Genomic DNA, 21,077 nt, shown 5'->3' with positions numbered 1-21,077 from the left:
AACTTTAAATGTTGCAGTATCTGAATCATATGGGTGCCAGCAGAAGAGGAAGAGCAAGAAATTGAAAACTTATTTGAAAAAATAATGAAGGAAAGATTCCCTAATCTGGCAAAGGAAATAGACTTCCAGGAAGCTCAGAGAGTCCCAAAGAAGTTGGACCCAAGGAAGCACACACCAAGGCACATCATAATTACATTACCCAAGATTAAACAGAAGGAATCTTGAAAGCAGCAAGAGAAAAGGAGACAGTTACCTACAAAGGAGTCCCCATAAGACTACTAGCTGATTATTCAAAAGAAACCTTCCAGGCAAGGAGGGGCTGGAAAGAAGAATTTGAAGTAATGAAAGGCAAGGACCTACATCTAAGATTACTCTATCCAGTAAAGTTGCCATTTAGAATGGAAAGGCAGATCACATACTTCCTAGATAAGGTCAAGTTAAAGAAGTTCACCATCACCAAGCCCTTATTATATGAAATGTTAAAGGGACTTATCTACGAAAAAGAAGAACAAAACTATGAGCAGTAAAATGACAACTAACTCACAACTATCAACAAATGAACCTAAAAAAAAAACAAAAACAAACCCTAAGCAAACAATTAGAACAGGAACAGAATCACAGACATCACATGGAGGATATCACATGGAGGTTTATCAGTGGGGAAGGGGAGGGGGGAATGAGGGAAAAGGTACAGGGAATAAGAAGCATAAATGGTAGGTACAAAATAGACAGGGGGAGGTTAAGAATAGTATGGGAAATGGAGAAGCCAAAGAACTTATATGTATGACCCATGGACATGAACTAAGGGGGGCAGAATGTGGATGGGAGGGGTTGTGCCAGGTGGAGGGGAATAAAGGGGGGAAAATGGGACAACTGTAATAGCATAATCAATAAAATATATTTTTAAAAGTATTAACAAAAAAGAAACATTTATCAGGAAAACTTGCAGATTGACAGGGAAGGAGGATGAAGGAAGGAACTAAGCTTGGGTGACTGGATGGATGATAAACAGTATAGTTGATATATCAAGAAAAATATATTTAAAAAATGCTAAATGCTTAGACTAGGTTGTAAATAATACTATAGACCATCTGAACTACTTCTCTGTTGACTCTCTTCATTAGGGAAGAGTTTTATATAAATCATTCAAAAATATGCAAGTCACCTAGTTTTGAAGGATGCTAGAAAACAAACTATGTAGGATATGAGACCAAGGAATATATTATCTTACAGGATTTCTCTCTTTCTTTCTCTCCCTCCCTCCCCTTTTCTCATCTCACAATAAGAAATAATGGAGTCCATTATAAGAAACAAATATGGTACTGAAAATAAGTGACTTATGAGCATGGTGGCATTAGTTATTGTCAAACCTAGGATACTTTTAAGAGTGACAATTGTCATAGCAGCACAATTTACAATAGGCAAGTGCTTGAAGCAACCTAATTGCCCATCTATAAATGAATGGATCAAAAACCTATGGTACATATACAAAATGGAAGTCTATGCGGCAGAAAGAAAGAAGGAGCTCCTACCCTTTGAGACAGCATGCATGGATCTGGAGAGCATTATGCTAAGTGAAATAAGCCAGGTGGTGAGGGACAAATACCATATGATGTCACCTTTTACTGGAACCTAATCAATAAAATGAACAAGCAAGTAAAATACAACCAAAGACATTGAAATTGAGAACAGGCTGACAGTGACCAGAGGGGAGAAGGGAGGGAATAATGGGGGAAAAGGGTGAAGGGTTTACAGGAACAATTATAGAGGACACATGGACAATAACAAGCTGGGTAGAAACGGGAAGGAGGTGAGGAGGGCTGAGGTGGTGGGAAGGGGTGGGAAAGGCGGAAAACTGTACTTGAACAACAATAAAAAAATGTTTAAAAAAGTGACAGTTGAAAAGAGTGGGCAAAATAATTAAAATAATAACTTAAAAATATCAAGCAAGTTGTTTTTAGTTTATTATATTTGTCTGTTTATTAAATAGTTCGTTTAAAAACCTATATTCAAGAATAAAATTTTAACAATAATATTGTGTTAGAAATAAAAACAACTTAAAATAAGAAATAAATCCAGATGTGACACCAGCATAACGAGCATTAAGTGGAACTGTCCCTGGCAAATAGGGGTATGGTCACCTGACCTATGAAGTCAGAAAGGGATTTTATATGCTAACTCCTGCAGAAATAGTTTCATTATCACCTCTGTTGTTAGTTCATTTTCTCCTAAGGATCCAGCAGTGAATGCTTGCATGGTTCATGTCCACACATAGAGTCACATTTTAGAGGTTGTCATGTGAGCCATGGTTTCTGTGTTTCCATTGCAATTCTAGCATTGTGTCCTCCATCATTGCTGTAGAAAGGTACTGGTGGGCTCTGACTATGTCAGAACATTCTGCTGGTTAGGAAAGTGACAAGATGGAAACATACATGGGATGTGATGGGTACATTTTGCCATTTGAACAGATCCATCTTAGGAGAAGAGCTCATCAAGCCCCAGGGGGGAAATTATTGCATTTCAACTACTAAGATTAAAAATAATTGGATTTAGGATCCTCATAATTGATATATTTTTTTAATTTAAAAATAGATGGCTAGGCTGATAGAGCCAAGAACAGAACTTTGGCTTCTCGTCCTTTGGGGGAAGCTGGAATCTCTCTATTTCTTGTTAACTTACAGCTTTTCATAGTCGCCTTTGCCTTAGTTATTTTATTTACCCTTCAAAAATAGTTATTGTAGAGAAGAATAAAAACATCCTATGTTGTCTTATTATTTGGTATCTTCCTCTTCCTTATATGAAATCATTAGAACAGATACTTCAGAATCAGAAAAATGTGCCTTAAACTTTATGTGTATTAATATCCACTGAGTGTCAAGTTACTCAAGTCACCTTTTCTAGTTGGAAATACTCTTGTGGAGTTTGCAATAGTATTATGGTCAGGATTAAATGAGATGTTCCAAGTAAAGCCCCTATATAGTTTGACAAATAGTAGGTGGCTAATTAATGGCAGCTAGAATTAATAAGGAAGAAATTAATGGTTTCATATTTGTGGAGACAGCTTTGGAGAAAACTCACCTAGTCTCCTTCATCCTCTGTTTCCGTTTCTATCCTACTCCTTCTCCCCCCACAACCCTTCACCATCTCCTCTTGTGCTGTTATACACTCATTATACCATTATACTCCCTCCTCTTCCTACATTAGCATGTTTTGTTCCTAATTTATCTTCCTCATCTTCTTCCTTTCAGACTTCTCAGTCTTATGATCTGACTTTTGTTGCCTGCTATATCTAACCTTAAATAGGTTCTGTTAATGTAATTTATGACAAAATATTAAAGACTAACATTATTTTAATATACTAGACTTACCAGCACATAAGTCTGTTTCAGTGAAGCTACCAACATCATAACCACCTAAGAGGAAAATTTAAGTTGGAGGCATCAGTAATAGGGAAGGAAGATAAATTTTTAAGGAGAGAAACTTAATAATAATAAAAATGTACAGCTAACATTTATTGGGTGCCAACTCTATCTGGCACTGTACTTTATATGCCTTGCATCATGTAATTCTCACAACTGATAAATTATGTACCGTCACTGCTATTTTTATGGTGAGAAAAATACAGCTTGGAGAGGTAAAGGAAATTGCCAGAGGTTATATATACCCAGCAGGCAGAGAAAACAGGTTTGGGACCCAAGTCCATCCAAGTTACCACTATCTCTCTAGTACAATCACTTACAGGCTAAATTTTCATCAGGGCAGATATCTATGTCTCTTCTTATCATTTGCTAGAGCCTAGCACAGTGTCTGGCACAGAGTAAACAATCAATTAATAGTTGATGCATGAATCAATGAGTAAACATTTATTCCGCTGTAACCCTCTATCCAATTACCTCTCTGGTGTCACTTCTTTCTTAGAAGTCGTGCCTTGCCCAATATTTCAAAATTCTGAACTAGTAGTCCCACGTAAACTGTTCTGCTTTCTGACTTCATGCTCCCATCTTCCTGTCCTCTCTACCTACAACTCCTCATTTCCCCAGAAGTCTCTGGCCTAACTTCCACTTACTCAGTAACACAGAGCTCAGGAGTAATCTTTCTCCATGAAACTTTCTACCTCTCTGGCCTCTCTTCCTGTCCTCTCCCTCACTGTCTCCTTTCTTCTTCCCAGCTCAGCTCAACCCAGTCAGGATTCTTTCCGTGTCTGTCTCTTCCACTACACTGGTGTTTTTGAAGATAGATATCTGACATATTTTTATATCTTTTTTGGTACCTGACATACTTTGCATCTGACTTTTTTTTTGTATGTTTCTGACCTAGTCTAGTTTATTTTAAAGGTTTTTTGGTTGTTTTTTTTTGTTTGTTTGTATTTTAACATCTGTGAAATTTGGATACATTTTTCAGTTAATGATATCTTAAAATTATAATTGAGAGTGTTTTTTCTGACTTAATGATACAAAAGGAAGGGTTGATTGCATCCTATAATCAATGGCATCTTAGATTTAATGTAATACTACAATAGATATTGAATAAGCATATGAATGAGCAAATGAATCAATAAATAGCAATTATAGCACTCCTCAAATTACTTTATTATTCTTACTTATAACCTACCTGTTCTGCATCATAATGTGGCAGAGCTACATACAACTGAGCACTCTTCCTTATATATGCAGGGCTTTGCTAGGAAAACTAAAACAGATAAACCAGTGCAAATTATTTTTAATAATTTTTTCCTGTACTGATGTGATCTGTTCCTATGCTTGTATTCTAGGTGAAATTGATCTTCACATTCTCTCCAAAGTGCAGTCTCAATACCCAGGAGTTCCTATCAACAATGAAGTAGTTGAGCCAAGTGCTGAACAAATTGCCAAGTATAAAGGTACCTGTAACACCTGGTGCTATATGTTAAATTCTGTCCTAAAAGGCTTATTGTCCCAAATTTGTCCCTTTAATCATTAACAGCATCATTACTGTGGTATGTTCTTTGTAAGCTTATTGGGACACCTAATTAATTTTTTTTCTTTTTTTAATTTTTTATTTTTAAATATATTTATTGATTATGCTATTACAGTTGTCCCATTCCCCGCCCCTTCACTCCACTCCATCCTGCCCACCCCTTCCCTCCCAAATTCCCCCCCTATAGTTCATGTCCATGGGTCATACTTATGAGTTCTTTGGCTTCTACATTTCCCATACTATTCTTACCCTCCCCCTGTCTATTTTCTACCTACCATTTATGCTACTTATTCTCTGTACCTTTCCCTCCTCTCTCCCCCTCCCACTCCCCTATTGATAACCCTTCCTGTGATCTCCATTTCTGTGGTTCTGTTCCTGTTCTAGTTGTTGGCTTAGTTTGCTTTTGTTTTTGTTTTAGGTGTGGTTGTTAATAACTGTGAGTTTGCTGCCCTTTTTACTGTTCCTATTTTTTATCGTCTTTTTCTTAGATAAGTCCCTTTAACATTTCCTATAATAAGGGCTTGGTGATGATGAACTCCTTGAACTTGACTTATCAGAGAAGCATTTGATCTGCCCTTCCATTCTAAATGATAGCTTTGCTGGATACAGTAATCTTGGATGTAGGTCCTTGCCTTTCATGACTTGGAATACTTCTTGCCAACCCCTTCTTGCCTGTAAGGTCTCTTGAGAAATCAGCTGACAGTCTTATGGGAACTCCTTTGTAGGTAACTGTCTCCTTTCCTCTTGCTGCTTCTAAGATTCTCTCCTATGTTTCATCTTGGCTAATGTAATTATGATGTGCCTTGGTGTGTTCCTCCTTGGATCCAGCTTCTTTGGGACTCTCTGAGCTTCCTGGACTTCCTGGAAGTCTATTTCCTTTGCCAGACTGGGGAAGTTCTCCTTCATTATGTTTTCAAATAAGTTTTCCATTTTTTGTTCTTCCTCTTCTCCTTCTGGCACCCCTATAATTCGGATGTTGGAACGTTTCAAGATGTCCTGGAGGTTCCTAAGCCTCTCCTCATTTTTCCAAATTCTTGTTGTTTCATTCTTTTCTGTTTGGATGTTTCTTTCTCCCTCCTGGTCCACACCGTCGATTTGAGTCCCAGTGTCCTTCGCCTCACTATTGGTTCCCTGTATATTTTCTTTTGTCTCTCTTAGCATAGCCTTCATTTTTTCATCTAATTTGTGACCAAATTCAACCAGTTCTGTGAGCATCCTGATTACCAGTGTTTTGAACTGTGCATCTGATAGGTTGGCTATCTCTTCATTGCGTAGTTGAATTATTTCTGGAGGTTTGATCTGTTCTTTCATTTGGGCCATTTTTTTTTTTTTTGTCTTGGCACACCTGTTATGTAAAGGGGTGGACACCTTAGGTGTTCCCCGGGGCAGGGTAACACTGGTGCTGCTTTGTGTGATGCTGTGCGTGGGGCAGGGGCCGAGAGGGAGCAATGGCGTTTGCTCTACTCTCCACCGGGTCTCAGTCACTCCCTCTGCTACCCACAATCAAACTGGGCCCCTCTAGTCTGATTCCCGAGTGGGTGGGCTTGTGCACACTCTAGGTCCCTGTGAGTCTCTCCAGTGAACTCTCCTGTGAGGCTGGGAGTTTCTCCCATTCCCTCCTCAACCCCCACGGGTGTTTTCAATCAGAGGTTTGAGGCTTTATTTCCCTGAGCTGGAGCCCTGGGTTGTGGGGTCAGCTTCGCTTCCCCACCATTCCTCCTGGTTTATCTATGCGTGAATGTGGGGCTGCGGGGTCTGCTAGTGGTCGCACTGCCTGCCCCGTTTGTACCGCAGTCTGCCGTGTGTCTGGGTCTGTTGACATTGCTGCGAGTCCTCTCTGCCCAGCTGCCTGTCTCCGCCCCTCCTATTGGTCTGGATGAATGTTTTTTCTTTATCTCCTTGGTTGTTGAACTTCCGTGCGGTTCAATTTTCTGTCAGTTCTGGTTGTTTTTTGTTTTTAAATTGTTGTCCTTCTTTTGGTTGTGTGAGGAGCCGCAGTGTGTCTACCTATGCCTCCATCTTGGCTGGAAGTCATTTAATTTGTTTTCTTGGCAGGGATATCTAAATGCCTCATAATATGAACAATGAATAATTAAACCCCTTTATTTACTGACTGTCCATCCATTCAGAGGTCATGAACTATTATTTTTGATGTTTATTCTTAGATACAGAGTTATTAATTCATTGAGAAGTGTTTAATCAGAATCCCTATCCTTAGAGAGCTTATGTTTAATTGATTATAGTAGAAATCTGAAAACTTGTTCTGCAAAAAGGCCAGAATAGTAAATACTTTAAACTTAGAAGACCACAGAATCTCTGTCACAACTAATCAACTCTGCCACAGTAGCACAAAGGCATTCACAGACAAAAATAAACTAATGACTGTGGGTATGTTTCAATAGAATTTTATTTATACACACTAAAATTTGAATTTGGTATTATTTTTGCATATAACAAAACAGTATTCTTTTGATTTTGTTCAGTCATTTAAAACTGTAATAGCATGAATATGAAAGAGGAATAAAGGCAAGAAATAGAATAGTATATGTTTTTAGCTTGTAGTTCATTTAAAAATAGGTAGTGGGCCAGATATGCCCATAGGCCATGATTGCTGACTCCTGGGTTACAGAATCACATCACCTGTTTTACATCAGTTTTTTATCGATAAAATCCACCAGTTAATTCCCCATTAATACTGAGATAATATAACCTAGGTTTGATCAAGATTCTCATAATTATTTCTTATTGACTCTTTCTTTCATCTCTAATTTTATTTAAAATGAGAAGAAAATCAGGATGAACTCTCTGGTCTTCCAGAACTACAAAAAAAAGAAAAATGTGTTTTATATTTGTTATGTATATAACATTGATTGCATTAAAATTCTAAGTGAAAATGGGCTCCACATTTGCAATTAAAATTGATGGTGTACCACCTCTTTTCTATATTTTAGAGTTTGTAGCCAAGTCTTCAAACCTTGAGAACATAAAGTTTGCTTGGCATAAGGAGACATCATCTGAATATAAAAATAGAATAATGGAGAAAAAAGAACTTCAGAAGTGGGACTTTATTCATATGATTCAGGTAAGGAATATTTATGGTTATATACTCAGAAATGAGATTTTTCAGAAATATGTATGAAGAGTACTTAATATTCTAACTTTAAAAAGAAAAGTAAGAATCTGATTTTATAAGTGAGCATATTCAAATTGAGGATATAGATGTTAATAATACTATGAAATTCTCTGTAACATTCAAAAAGCCAGTTTTCTCTGCTCAAAATACTTCCAGAGTTACTGATTTTTTTCCATAGGATTGAAGGTTTATAGATAGATTTGAGGACAGGAGAGTGTAATACATATTCTACATGGTTCTCCAGTAGCTCTAGTGGTCTGGATGGACCATGTCTCAGAGTTTTTCTGAATCCTCTTGCTTTTGCCTTCCGTTGATGACCTGGCTAGTGGTGTGCATGTGACAAAAGGGGCAGGTTAGATGATTCCTCAGGTTAATGAAGTTTTATTAATATCAGTTAGTCATTCAGCAGGAGTTTATTTCCATGGCCAGCACTGATAGTGTATTTCTTGGAAAAGAGATGACTATTCAGTAGATGGTATAGGGACATATTTCCACTAATATTTCTGGATGGCATATGGGTATATAAGCACTTATTAGAAGATGTATATATTTTAGAAATACCACAATTAACAATATATTTCTTATTTTCTGTAGTCCACAGTACAGTTACCCCAAAGAAATAAACTTAAAAGAAATCAAAGGAAGATATGATTCAAAGATTGGCATACTCAGGCGATCCCACGTCCCTGCTCTCTTAGCTGATAAAATCCTTTATCTATAAGGGAGTCCCCAGCAAGCTATGATATTCCTCTATTAGAATTGCTTCCCACCTCCTCACACAACTATTTCATGCCTCCCTCTCTCTCCTTATACCTCGTATAACTCTTTTCCCACCACTCATTCCCAACTGATGGCCTCTCTTCATTCTGTATAGGGAAAGGAGAAGCCATCAGATGTAAATTCATCTTTCTTCACCCTCTAAATTTACAATCATAGCTACAACTGCACCTATCATATCTTTCTTTCATCTTATTCCAAGAGCCTCCTTTTATAAAAAGCCAGTTCCTCCAGTTATGTTCTGGATCCATTCTTTGCCAGGTACAAAATTTTGCAGCTTCAGAGATCATTCTCCCATTTCTCTCAGAGCTCCCGTATGGTTTTTCTTACAGCTCTGTTTCCTTTGCATTATGACTCTATTCCTCTCGTACTCTCTGTCTACTCTGCACTTTTCTGTGCTGTGTCTCTGTCTCTTCATTGTTCCTTAGAGTCCTAACACTCTCATGACATTTTCATCTTAATATTCACAGTCAACTACAGAGAATCTCAGTGTCTAATAGAACAAATTTCAGAGTATCTGCTGTGGCCCACCTCCGCTTTTTCCACCAGGTCTTGTCATAGATTGTTAACCATCGTATGGATTAGCTGTATGTGGGTACCTATCTAAGTGTGGTCCTGTGGTGAAGCATGGAACGACATAATACTAAATAGGGCTGCGGAGGTGCTGAGGCAGCAAGGTCATGTGCAAGTCCATTTCCTTTCATTTATTTGTGAGAGGAACCATAGATTAAGTTGGTTTTGTTTTATGCAATAAATTCTATCATGGGAATCTACATAAAACATTGAATTCTTGTCCAAAGGAGACAACGATGAGATATTAAAAACAAATGTCTGTGGAGGTAGAGTCCAAGAATACAAGCCCTCAGGGAAAGTTTTCCACTGCCAACATAAAATTCCAAGCTCTAGCTGTGTTAGGTATAAAGGCCACTCCCTGCATATCACAAGAGATCATCCAGAATGATTAAAAATGGGTAGACTGACTCCTAGTATCTTGTGACCAAGCATGTAACTTCATGTTTTATTTAGTCCTTTCCTAGAGAGTCTGTCAACATCAGAACCTGTCACGTTTTCTGTGATCTAAGAAAAGCATCTGAGCACGTGGCGAAGCCAGCACAAAGAGCTTAATTTTAAAGTAGCATTCAATGAAACGGAGTCCAATTTCTCCCAGAACTGCAACTCACAAAATTTAGAGTACGCAGAGAATCATTGCCTCCATGGGGAGGGGAGACTAAGTGTCTCCAGCTATAGATGTCTGTGTTATTAAAGCCAGAGAGAACAAATTTAAAACTATTTGGCTCTAGTGGAGCAAATAACGTAGTTTCCCTTTCCTCAAAATTTTTCTCACATTCTTCTATCTCTCCACACTACATCTTTAATTTTTAAACTTCTTAAGTGTTTTGTTCAGTAAAATCTACTCAGGAGTATCTAGTCCAAGCACACAAAGATGTTGCATAGAAAAGTGTCTCATTTCTCTTTTCCTTTATTGCTAGATGCTGTATTATGTACAAGACATCCCAGCAACCCTGAAATTCTTCCATAGTCTCTTAGGTACCAATGCTAAGATTCTTATTATCGTTGTGTCAGGTAAGTTATTTTCATTCAGCCTCAATTTGAAAATAGCAATAGTGCACGTATGTATGGATGCATGTGTTTGGAGTCCGATTAGGCCAGTCCTTCACAACAGCTCCCGATTTAGGGAGCCTAGTAGAATTAAATGTCTATTCATTTCTTTCTCCTGAGAAAAGTTGTTGCTATCTATATATAAATTATTTTTTATGTAACAGAGCAAATACAACACTTAGTAATATTTAATGAGACTAAAAATATTAAATATTTCTGTTTACCTTCTTTTTCCCCCTAAATGTCTCTTTCTCCTCAGTAATACTTATAAACAAACAAACAGACAAATAAAATTTAAAATATTTAGGATGCTATCAATTAGGCTAATTTGCATTTCTAGGGTCATTATCAATATTGTTCATTGTAAGTTTTCTAAATAACTATTAACAACAGTTCACTTGTTTTTTTTTGTATGGTTTTATTTTCCAAAGATGACATTTGATTCTCTCATGTTGCTTTCAGGGATATAATAAATACCACAAAGAGAGTATAAGTTAATATTAGCAAATGAAACATTGACATTGTTGAATTCATTAATTCATAACTTCTTTTATTTTTCCGTTTTTAGGGGCTATCCATGAAGTGCTAGGCAGGTTGATTGTAGATATAAAACAGTTTATATATTCTTAGGCTTATACCAGATCCCATAATCAAAAAAACCACATGTCACACAACACATTTTTTCGAAGATATGAAGAATGACTTTAAGGATGACAAATGTCACCTGTAATCCTGGGTTTGCACCTGTGTGGGAATTTGACAAATGAGAGCTCCTGTAAACAACCTCTTCCCCAAGGGAACATTTTGATGTACCATTTTCATCTCTGGTTAGTTAGAAATGCTAATGTAAGGGGAGAGTTCTGCCTTCCCATTTAGAACTGCTTATGGAAAGTGGATGCTTCCTGCTAGTCTCTGTTTAAATTAGGACACTTAGGCAAAGCACTTTGTTCTGCATTTACAAATGCAAAAGTAAACCTAGTTATCAACACTGAAGGCAGTCTATTTTTGATAATCTATCAATAATACGGAAAAAGTATTGCAGACAGAAACACCAATTTATCCAAAAGTCATGTTTTCTTTTTAGAACATATTGAATATCCATAGAAGATCCACTCTTAATTATATTTGGTTTTTCTTAAATATTTTCAGAAATTAGGTATTTGAGTGTTGAAAGGCAGCTTTCTTTGAGTAAATATCTACCAATAAGAAAAAGCCAGCCTAAGGTTTAGAAAGTGGCATGAAACAGTCTATGAGCAACTGAGAATTGTCTAAATGCCCTTATGGATACAGGATTCTGCTGGCTATATCATGAATAAGTTAATACATTGGCCTCAAGAAATGTGCAAATTAAAACAGGCCCAGTGAAATGTATGATGGTACATGAACGTAAGAATGCTGAGGCACTTCCTAGCTGCATGAACTTGGTCTATGCATGTATGCATAGACCAAGGGCTATGCATGTATGCATAGACTCAAGGGCTATTTCTGGATAATCCTACCTACATTATATTGCATCTATGTGTATATGTGATTCATATGTACAATGCATATCTATTTTCATTGGAAAAAATCAAAGAAAGTGAGTAAAGTGTTAAAAATCAGCTAGCTTTTTAATATAAAAAGTATTTTGAGTCAAATATTATTCAATCAGTGTGGTTTGATGGGGAAAAGATTTTATTAACTTTTTTAGCATGCAGTTCATAATTTTTCATTACTGCACATAATATGGTAGACAGGTATCCCACAGAGGAAAACATTGTTAACAGACTATTCCTAGACACAAGCATGCAACAAATAACAGTTGGTGAATTAGTAAAGGGACTCTCATTCCTTCCTTCCTTTACCATACACACTTCTTTCTTAAAAGATTTTATACAGCTATGGAAGAAATATCATATACATACCTTCTTAAAGAATGACAGCAAAAGGAAAAAATAGATCTAGGTATTTATTTTGGAGTTTCCACTTCTTTCTTAAGGCTAAAATTTATAACTTTATTGCTTCTATTTACCAGAAGAGTTAAGTACAGAAATTTATTATATATGAGTAAAAACTTTAAAACACAAACTACCTTGTTTAATATAGTTTCCTTTGCAGTTAAAGAAAATATTCTACCGTGCAGGTAAATAAAATTGTCATCAATTTTGTATAATCTGAATGTCTCCAGATTCACCAGTCTACAGGCTCTTATTTAATGCTTAAAAATCCAAAGTAAATAACTGAAGCCTTCATCCCAAGTCATTTAGTAGTCTCTCACTTCCTCTGGGACTCCTGAGGAAACCTGGGGGTCATTCTTTTGATGGTTGCCAGGCACTGTTTGCTCCAAACTGCTGCTCCCAGTTCAACTTTTTTTTGATTTCTCATGGCCAAACCTTGCATGTGCTGCAGCTACCTTTTCTGATCCTGTTCTGCTTTACCCCAAACATGGACATAGCTCTATTTCTTTCATTCACCAAAGCTTTCATTCACCAAAGCACGGTTCTTGGATTTTGGGGGATGTTGGCATCTATAAAGAGGAAGAACAGAAACAGGATTCTGCATCAGCATCTCACAGCCACTCTTTTCCCAGCTTTTCTCTTCCTCAGTTAGGACCCAGTTCCCTTGTACCTACTCATAACTTCTTCCAGACCTCATCCATGTCCTCTTAGCTCAGCACCTTTGCAAAGATACCAGCTCCTCACTTCTCCCTTCCATCCCTCTTGTTTATTACACAGAGCAAACTCCCTTTTGCTCTCTCTCACCTCGATAAACCTATGCACCTATAAGTCTGTCTTAACCACATATTTCCACGAGATAAATTCTATTTCCCCCTCAGTGTATAGAAGTGGCTGCAGTTTCATTTTTTAAAAATAGCAATAATTGCTTTGTTGTATTAATAAAGCCAGTATAAATATATGGATCATCTTTTAGAAAAGTGGTCATGATCAGTTTCCAACAGTACAAATTTAATCACAAGAAATGTGCAATCAGATTTATCTTATATTATTGTCAATCAACATTTATAGTGTTGGTCCACATTTTTATGAAGCATTTTTTCATTTTCACTTCAAATCCCTATCTGCCAGACCATTCTGTGGATAGTAAACAAGTTAGAGAAAGCTCTCTGGGTCATCTGAGGTGCCCAACCAACTCTCCTCCACTCCCCTGTATAAAAACCATTGCCCTAAATGGCCCTAAATTACAGAATTCAGCCCAATCTGTAATTCTTGAAAACCCTATTCTCCATACTTGCCCAATGAAAACATTCCTTAAACTTAAATATTGCCCCAAACTTGGAACACCTGTGCTAAAATGGTTCGCATTAGGCCCTGTGTTTATCAGGTTTCTTGTGGTCACTTTCTGAAAGGAATCTGCTTTATAATTACCTAGATGTGAAGGAACCTGTTTGTATATTTCCTTTCTTTCAGGAAAATATTGTCATTCACAGCTACACTGCAAGGCATAAAACTGAGTGCTCATTGTAGACAGATTTGAACAGCCTAAGTTAAATGTTGTCATTACATTAAATTTCTAAGAGCACTCATGTAGCCCATGTCTTATCCAGGCAGGCAGAAATATCTGCATTAACATCTTGCTCTGTGTGGTCATCTTAAATATGCCACACAGCTAAGGCTTTTGCCTGTCCATCTCAGACACTAACCTATTACTGAATTGACGAGTGATTTCTCTGACTAGATTGAATCACTCAGTTATTTGAGGACTGATTTTTGCAATTTATTAGATTACAAGATAATGAAAATAGGAGTCAGTTTCTAGGTTTAATTATGCAGAGCACCTTGCTTGGCTCAGGAGCCATGTGTGTTTGGCTTTATTCAAAACACAGACTGTACTCAGTTCCAGGTTAGCTGCACAGGACAGCTGCGTAGATTTGGTTCATCCAGCTTTTATTGAGCTCCTATGGTCAGTCACTGCTAGGCTCCGAAGGTTGCAAAGATAACTTTGCCTTTGCCTTTGAAAGACTACTAATTTAATGTAGGATTCAGACATGTAAATACTTTCAGCAGTGTGCCAAGTTTCTTACCAGAGGTGTGTGGGAGTTTAGGGAGAGCTCCTTGAGAGAGCAGGAGGCTCAGATTCATCTCTGGTCCCAGATCTTTGCAAAGCCTTTGGCATCTAGAAGACTCCCAGTAAATGTGTTTGAATTGAACTGAATAATTGCTTATTACCGTATTTTTTTGACCATAAGATGCACCTAGGTTTTAGGGGAGGAAAATAGGAGAAAAAAATTTTGAAGAAAAAATGTGGTAAAATATTTAATAACATCCTTTAAAGCAGAAATCCTGTAGCGAACCAGGTAAGCTACATTTGGACTATAAGATGCACCCCTATTTTCCTCCCAAATTTGGGGGGGGGAAGTGCATCTTATAGTCCGAAAAATACGGACTTTATGATATACTTTATGATACCCAAAGTACAACTAGTTGCGAATGTTCTTCAAAAAAAACCCCAACAAACATGTTTTAGCTAAAACTTACTACATGATGGACATGGAATCAGATGACAGAAACTTCTAGAGATTTGAAGATGGGTTTAATAAACAGAAATAAAAGACTCAATAAAAAGTCACATGTAGCCCTGACTAGTGTGGCTCAGTGAGTTGGGCATCATCCCACAAATCAAAAGTTTGCCTGTTCAATTCCCTGTCAGGGCACATGCCTGGGTTGTGGACAAGGTCCCTGGTTGGAGGCATGCAAGAGGCAATTGACTGATTTTTTTTTCTTGCACCTCGATGTTTCTCTCCTTCTCTTTCTCATTTCCTTTCCCTCCCTCTAAAAATAAAAACATAAATAAAACCTAGACCAAAGACACATATCCACACACACAAAGTGCACACTGAAATAGGTGGATATAAGCAATGAGGGGTGGGCAAGTGGAACTAATTAGGAAAAGAAAGAGAAATTGAAATCAGAATTAAATCACAGCATTTCTGGTCAGCCTATTGGAATACTTGCTGCTTGAGGGAAGAGAGGCTTCCATCTGTGTTCCTAATATCCATTACAGACCTAGACCAGCTTCAGTTAATAGTCACTTAATTATAACAAGCAGAAGTTCCTGATGATGAAGATAAAAGTTTTGATTTGGAAATAAAAAGAAAAGAAATAAGAACAAAAGAGATGTATCACACCCTGAAATGTGTCAAGTGACATGTTTTTCTGCAAATGTAGTAGCGAAGTATTAGTTGAATGAGTTGCTAATTGAAACGCAATCTATCTGGTTAAGAGAGATTAGCCAGAAGGAGGTCAGTAAAGTTTTCTGTCCTTCCCTCTCCTTACCTAAGGAAAGAGGCAAATCATGGTGTGTTCTTTTTAATACAGTGGGAAAAAAGAATTTGGTTTAGATCATGTTGAAAACAAACATAACACCAGATGTTGTGCCCACTGAGAGCCATTATGAAAATGAATCAGTCAGAAAGTGTATAATTGCTCAGCTCAGAATTGGCACCCAATTGCAGAAATCTGACACCAGCAAATTTTCTGCCATTAGTGTTTTGTTAATTTTTCTCGGCCAGTTTAAAAAAATAATGATGGCAGAGGCTCTCCTCAACCACTGAAATAGTTATCTTATAAAGTCTTGTTTGTAAGTAAATTCTTATTTGGGAAGATACTCACTGTACTTGGAATGAAATATCTTTTAATATACTCATGACCCTCATTATTTTTCATTGAACTAAGGTTTTAGTTTTTTCTGCTTCATTCCAATTCCTAGAGCATATTCTATAATTATCCTTCTCTCTTCTGAAATATAAATGGAACATCAATTATTTAGGCTATTTATTATTTACTATTTTCTGCCTTGGGTAGCCTCTTTTGTTGAGTTAAATCGGGTGACTGTAGCCTAGTCAATGGATGAGGATCTTTGAGCATCCTGTAATTATATGCATACTGATGTGGGTGTGTCTTATTTGTGTACTTTTCTGGAGAGTCAGTTACTTTCATTAGATCATAAAAGAGGTTTGGGAACCAAAAAAATTCAAGAAATCTTCATTTGTTTTATTGTTGACACTATTACAGATGGCCCCCAAATTTCTGTCCTTTCCCCCCCCTTTACCGAATGCCCCACCCTGGCCTTCATCATAGTGTTGTCTGGGTCCATGGGCTATCCATATATGCATATACAAGGTCCAAGGTCTGTCCAGGAAAAGTAGAACCATTGTTCATAAAATGAGAATGGTTTCCATGACATCAGTGCAACCTGGCAGCCAAGGAGAGTGGACTGGAATGCACATGTGTGAATAATAGTGACTTCACTGTGCTTGTCAGTGGGGGCAGTAAACACTGTTGAGTGAGTGTGTGTACTATGTGGCCATCGCATTCAATATAAGAGAGTAAAGCAAGGAATCTGCATGAAATTTTGCATTAAGCTTGAAAACTTCTCTGAGGAATATATTTGGATGACTCAGACAGCCACAGCTATGGGCAACTGGTGATTGGCAGCTTCATCACAATGTGCCTACTCATGCATCAAGGCTCATGTAGAGTTTTTTGGCGAAACATCAAATCACCCAGGTTACTCAGCCCCCCTACACCCCATATTTGGTGCCCTGTTACTTCTGTTTTTCCAAAACTAAAATCACCTTTGAAAGGAAAGATATTTCAGACCGTTGATGAGATTCAGGAAAATGCAACAGTCAGTCAACCTGATGGCAATTGGGAGAACTGTGTGAGGTCCCATGGTGCCTACTTTGAAGGGGACTGAGGCATCATTGACCTATGTACAATGTTTCTTGTATCTTCTTCAATAAATGTCTCTTTTTCTTTCTACATGGCTGGATACTTCCTGAACAGACCTTATATGTCCCTTGGTTAATCTCTTCCAGACCCCCAACCCCCTGCCCTCTGAGATCTCTCAGTCTGTTCCATGTATCCATGCCTATAGTTTTATTTTGTTTGTCAGTTTATTTTGTTCATTAGATCCCACAGGTAAGAGAGATCATATGGTATTTGTCTTTCTCTGACTGCCTTATTTCACTTAGTAAAATATTCTCCAGATCCATCCATGCTGTCACAAAGGGTAAGAGTTCCTTCTTTTTTACAGCGAGATAGTATTCCATTGTGTAAATGAAATCTTTACGTTTAATCCTGGAAGTTCATAGAAAATATAGGTTCTTTTTTATGTTGTTTTGGCCAAATCCAACTTAATTATCTAATACTTCAAAAATGTTTACTATGTGCTAGTCATGGTACTAAGTGCCTTACCTTTTTAACTTAGTTAATTCTTGCAGGATTTATGTGAACACATTCTATTATTATTCCTGTTTTACACTTGATAAAACTGAGGCACAGGTTCAAACAGCTAGTCAGAGGAAAAGCCAGGCTTCACTCTCAAGCAGCCAGGCTTTAATGACTGCTCTTAGTGCACTGCACTGACTGTGGAGGTAACAGCCCAATATTACATGCATGTAGTAGGAGGTCTGCAAATCAATATGCATTTGTTTTGATTTTTTTTAATTACAGAATTCTTTTTAAATTTTTTATTGTCATTATATTAGAGTTGTCCCAATTTCTCTCCCTTTGCCCTCCTCTGCCTAGCCCACACCCTGGTCCCACAGTCAATCCCCACACCATTGTCCATGTCCATGGCTCATTCATACATGTTCTTTGACTAGTGCCTTCCCCTTGTTTCCACTATTATCCCTCTCCCCACTCCCCACTCCCCTCTGGTCACTGTCAGACTGTTCCTTGTTTCCAAACCTCTGTTTCTGTTTTGCTTATTCATTTATTTTGTTCATTAGATTCCTTTTATAGGTGAAGGTCATATGGTATTTGTTTTTCACTGACTGGCTTATTTCACTTAGCATAATATTCTCCAGTTTCATTCATGCTGTCTCAAAAGGTGGGAGTTCTTTCTTTCTGCTGCATAGTATTCCATTGTGTAAATGTACCACAGTTTTTTGATCCACTCATTTACTGATGATCACTTAGGCTGTTTCCAGCACTTGGCTATTTTGATCAGCAGTTTGCTTTTTCACAGTCTCAAGATTATAACCAGTAGAAATATATTATCAAACTTGTTTCATGTAATGTTCATATTTTTTCAGTATTTATTATGCATCTGCTATGTGGTTAGCATTGTGCAGTGATTCACTTAAAGTATCTCATTTAAAACTGTCAGTTGGATTTGAAGTCAGTACAGTTATCCCCATCTTATAGATGATAAAACATTCTGAAAGAGTAAACAACAAACCTCATCTCAATTTTGAAGTGTTAGAAGAACAGTCTAACCTATGTCTCTCTCTTCCCTCAGCTGCTGCATATCTTAGCTTCTACACGGGGCTGGGTCTTCAGTTAAATAAAACAGACATTACTAAAACATATTCTCAAGTTGCGGACAAAGTTTATAGAAATCCACCTAGTTATTGGCAGTCCAAGGCAGAATGTAGTAAGCGGATAGACATGAGAAGCTACCCGGTCTTTAGTTTGAATAAATCATTTTGAGTCCATCAGTCCAGAAAGTTCTACTAGATAGCACCTCAGTGGCTTCTCATGTCCTGCCACTCTCCCCCTTGTTCACTCAATTCCAATTTCACTGGCTTCCCAGCTAGTTCTTAAACATGCTAAGTATGCTCCCACCTCAAGTCCTTTGCAGTTGCTCTTCTCTCTTCCTGGAGTAATCTTCTCTCTGTAATCTCTACATGGCTTGTCATGTCTGTACTCAAATGTCATGTAATAAGATAGACTTTCTATGACCACTGTATATAAAACAGCAATCCACCCAACTCTTTGACCCTACTATTCTTTGCTCTGATTTGTTTTTTCATTAGCATTAAACACCATCTGATATACGATTATTTATTTATTTGTTTATTTAACTTTCCCCCTACTTCCAAACTCTTCACTCCTTGAATTTAGCTACACAAGGGCAAGAATATGTTTTCTTTTTCTTTTTTTTTAAAATTGACTTCTCTACCCTGAGTATCTAATGCACAGCCTCGCAGGGTGGGTAAATGAAAGAAAGAATAAATGAAAGCATGAACTTTGTTCTGTCTCCCAGGAACCAGTGGCTGGGACAAGCTATGGAAAAAGTACGGATCCCGCTTACCCAGGGATGACCTCTGCCAGTACATCACGGCGACTGATCTAACCCAGATGCTGGACGCATTGGGAATTAAGTATGAGTGTCACGACCTTCCGTCCACCATGGACATATCTGACTGTTTTATTGATGATAATGAAAATGGAGCCCTGCTTTGGGATTTTTTGACAGAAACCTGCAACTTTAATACAACAGCACCACCTGATCTCAAAGCAGAAATTACAAAAGCGCTACAAGAGCCTGAATTCAGTGTTAAGAAAGATGGAAAGGTTCTCTTTAATAATAATCTGAGTTTCATAGTGGTTGAGGCATAAATATCAATCATGAAAATATATTAAAAATTATATCTTAAACAATGTTGATCATTGATTTCTGTATTCAAATTACAAATAAAGCTCATAATGTAAATATAAATAGAACATTTTCTCTTATATATAACATCTAGAAAATTATAAGACATTCTTGGACTTCCATGTACAGGTATATATGATATTGCTGATCTTATCCCATCCCTTCTGCAGGCTGGGAAAATGAGACAACTAAGTTTCACTGGCTTATTAACAATAAAATTCTTTCCATTTGTCAATTGCACAGGGATTTCCTAGAACACTAATAAAGTATGTACTATGTATTCTTTAAATACTAGTAAAGTATATGCTTATCGATACTTTGAACACTAAGAAAGTATGTATTTATTGATTTTCCCCTTTTGTGAAGAAGTATTTGTCTTTGCGCATTCCTCTCTTGTAGTTGCTACCTCATTTGTATTGATTACTAAAAGTAAGCACTTTTAGGATACTGTAAAATTAACTCTGCCATGTGTTGCCATTTCTTCTCAGCTTGTTTCCTTTTTTGGTCTCATCTAATATTTTTATAGTGTTTTGTTTCTTTTTTAATATACTGAAGTTTTTCTGTTTTTTTTCTTTTTTAATGTATGGGTTCTTGACACATTCTAAAAGGCCTTCTAAAACCATTTTGAAATATTAACATTTTATAATAATAATTTTATAGTTTTACATTTAAAACCACATATCTTTGATATGTTTGAAACTAAAACAAGTGTAAAAGAGTGAAACTGAGAACAAGCTGCTTTTCCTAAAAAGATAAGCCAGCTATATCAACACAATTAACTTAAAATCCACTAATTTAAAAAATATGTCTTATTGTTTATTAAATTTCTAGAAGACATTAAATCTTTTTTCATACTCTATACCCCTTTATGTCTCTCTGTCTAATATTTCCTCAAAGAACAAGAGTCATTTTTGGAAAGTAAGATTTCAGGGAATTTTTAAAAACTTATTTAATGTGCCTTATTTTATTTTTGATAATAAACATCTATGATTCTTTTAAAAATAGTACATCTCTTTATATAAGTAAATAACTAAATAATTTTATAATTGATAAATAAATGTATATTTTAAGTATATTTTATTGATTATGCTATTACAATGTCACATTTTTTCTCCTGTTTATCCCCCTCTGCCCTGCACCCCACCTCCCTCCAGCATTCCCCCCGCCTTAGTTCATGTCCATAGGTCTACATGGACAACCAATAAGT

General features: G+C 36.9%; 1 protein-coding gene across 3 annotated transcripts in view; it reads left to right on the top strand.

Moving 5' to 3' along the window:
• HNMT (histamine N-methyltransferase) overlaps window positions 1-20,862 on the top strand; it is a 45,356-nt gene extending 24,494 nt beyond the window's left edge. For 2 of the 3 annotated variants that reach the window (XM_045203157.3, XM_024569682.3), the window contains 4 exons: window positions 4,772-4,879; window positions 7,908-8,038; window positions 10,357-10,450; window positions 19,478-20,861. In XM_045203157.3, coding sequence (XP_045059092.2) covers window positions 4,772-4,879; window positions 7,908-8,038; window positions 10,357-10,450; window positions 19,478-19,833 — 689 coding nt within the window. In that variant the 3' untranslated portion in view covers window positions 19,834-20,861. Of the gene's footprint in view, window positions 1-4,771; window positions 4,880-7,907; window positions 8,039-10,356; window positions 10,451-19,477 lie in introns of all 3 variants that reach the window. The other variant, XM_045203158.3, reaches the window with a different exon arrangement.
• Window positions 20,863-21,077: the final 215 nt, after the last annotated feature.

Source organism: Desmodus rotundus, chromosome 2 (assembly GCF_022682495.2).
Source record: "Desmodus rotundus isolate HL8 chromosome 2, HLdesRot8A.1, whole genome shotgun sequence".
NCBI lineage: Eukaryota > Metazoa > Chordata > Mammalia > Chiroptera > Phyllostomidae > Desmodus > Desmodus rotundus.
The sequence above is the reverse complement of the archived record's forward strand: the minus strand, read 5'-3'. Positions and strand labels throughout refer to the sequence as shown.